Raw genomic sequence first — 1,795 nt, 5'->3', positions numbered from 1 at the left:
ATGCTCAGTGAAGTAAGCCAGGCAGAGAAAGACAAATACCATATGATTTCACTTATTTGTGGAATATAAAACAAAGCAAAACAGAAGAAACAAAAAGCAGTAGACATGAAGACTGAGAAGGGATTAATTCTTGAGAACCTTGTGCTGGACAGTGTATGTTATGCTATGAAATTCTAGAAATTCCCAAGAAAATAAAATGGAGCTAACTTTTACATATGCTTTTCATTGCTAGCATTTGTTGTATTTGTTAAAAATCATATCATTACCCTTTCAAACAGTTAGTTAATAGTTTAATTATGCCTTGACACATTTGTGACCTCATGGATACTTATCCAGTTCACTGCTGCAGGAAACTGCTAGCTTAGATCTTGAAATATATTTTAGAAGATTACTGCTTCTTGATCTTCTTTGACTCATACACCATAAAGTTTTACTAACTTAATATTTTATGTACAAAGTGGTCTTTTTCTATTTTCTCAGTATTTCATGATTTTGAAAAGCATTTTATCAAATGAAAATCAACAGATATTTGTTTCACAATATTATGAATATTATGAAATTTTCATAAATTTTTTCATAACATTTATTACTTCCTTATTTCATAGACTATAAGTGAATGGGTTTAATAAAGGAATCATTAAAGTATAAAAAAATAGCGACAGGTATATCTTTATCTCTTTCTTTAACTGAACTTGGATAAATATGTACAAAGAGAAGAGAACCACAGAACACTGAGACAGAGAAGAAGTGGAATGCACAAGTAGATAAGTCTTTGCCTCTTCCCTCTTTGCATTTCATTTCAAAAATTGTAAAAAGGATGTAGAGATAAGAGATTAGGACTATAGTAATGGAGAAGTTTTGAATTGACCCTGAAAAGACAAATATCATCAGTTCATTGATAAAAGGGTCAACACAGGAACGTCTGTATAATGGAAGAACATCACAAAAGAAGTGATTGATTTGGTGAGACCCACAGAAAGTTAACCTAAACAGAAACCCTAATTGAATAATGGAAAGCACTTTTCCAGTTATGTAGGCCCCTGTGGTCATGTGAATGCAGAGTTTCTTTGACATCATGGTGTGGTACTGCAGTGGCCTATGTATGGCCACATAGCAGTCATAGGCCACTGCAGCCAGGAGAAAGCAATCTGCACTTTCAGCAAGGCAGAGAAAATAAAATTGTGCCATGCATTCCTTGAGGGAAATCATTCTGTCCTTAGGAAAGAAGTTCTCTAACATCTTGGGGGTAATGGCACAACAACAACAGGAATCCATCAGCACAAGTTTAACCAGAAAGATGTACATTGGCATGTGAAGACGACACTCCATATAAATTAAAGCCACCAGGCTCAGATTCCCCACCATTGTGATCAGGTAGATGGTAAGGAACACCATGAACAGAATGGACTTTAGCTCTGGGTGATCTGTAAATCTCATGAGGATAAATTCAGTTGTGGTAGAGAAGAAGTAGTTATCCTCATTCCTATCCACCTTCTGTGTTGAGATAGAAATAATGGAGATATTTGATGCTAAGATAAAGTGTCACTCAAATTTTCTTTTTACAATAAAAGCTGCTTCAAGCTTCCCTTAATATCTTTGGGATGCAAGCACATAACTAGGGAGCATGTCAGCTTTATGATCTCAACTCTGTCACTCAGGATTCCTAAGAATATGTAGAAAATTCCAGGGGGGATGCTTACAGTGGGAAAGGTTTGTTTTTTAATGTATGCATGAATAATACAAATCTAGTTTACTCATATTTTTCTAAACATTGTCAAATAATATCGGTGTTAGT

General features: G+C 34.7%; 1 protein-coding gene across 1 annotated transcript; it reads right to left on the bottom strand.

The window, feature by feature from the left end:
- Positions 1-606: 606 nt before the first annotated feature.
- Positions 607-1,437, bottom strand: LOC118927821 (olfactory receptor 5K3-like). The gene has a single exon (XM_036916438.2). It carries the CDS (start codon positions 1,435-1,437, stop codon positions 607-609), a length of 831 nt encoding a protein of 276 aa, XP_036772333.2.
- Between the last annotated feature and the right edge of the window lie 358 nt (positions 1,438-1,795).

The sequence above is a fragment of the Manis pentadactyla genome, chromosome 1 (assembly GCF_030020395.1).
Source record: "Manis pentadactyla isolate mManPen7 chromosome 1, mManPen7.hap1, whole genome shotgun sequence".
NCBI lineage: Eukaryota > Metazoa > Chordata > Mammalia > Pholidota > Manidae > Manis > Manis pentadactyla.
The sequence above is the reverse complement of the archived record's forward strand: the minus strand, read 5'-3'. Positions and strand labels throughout refer to the sequence as shown.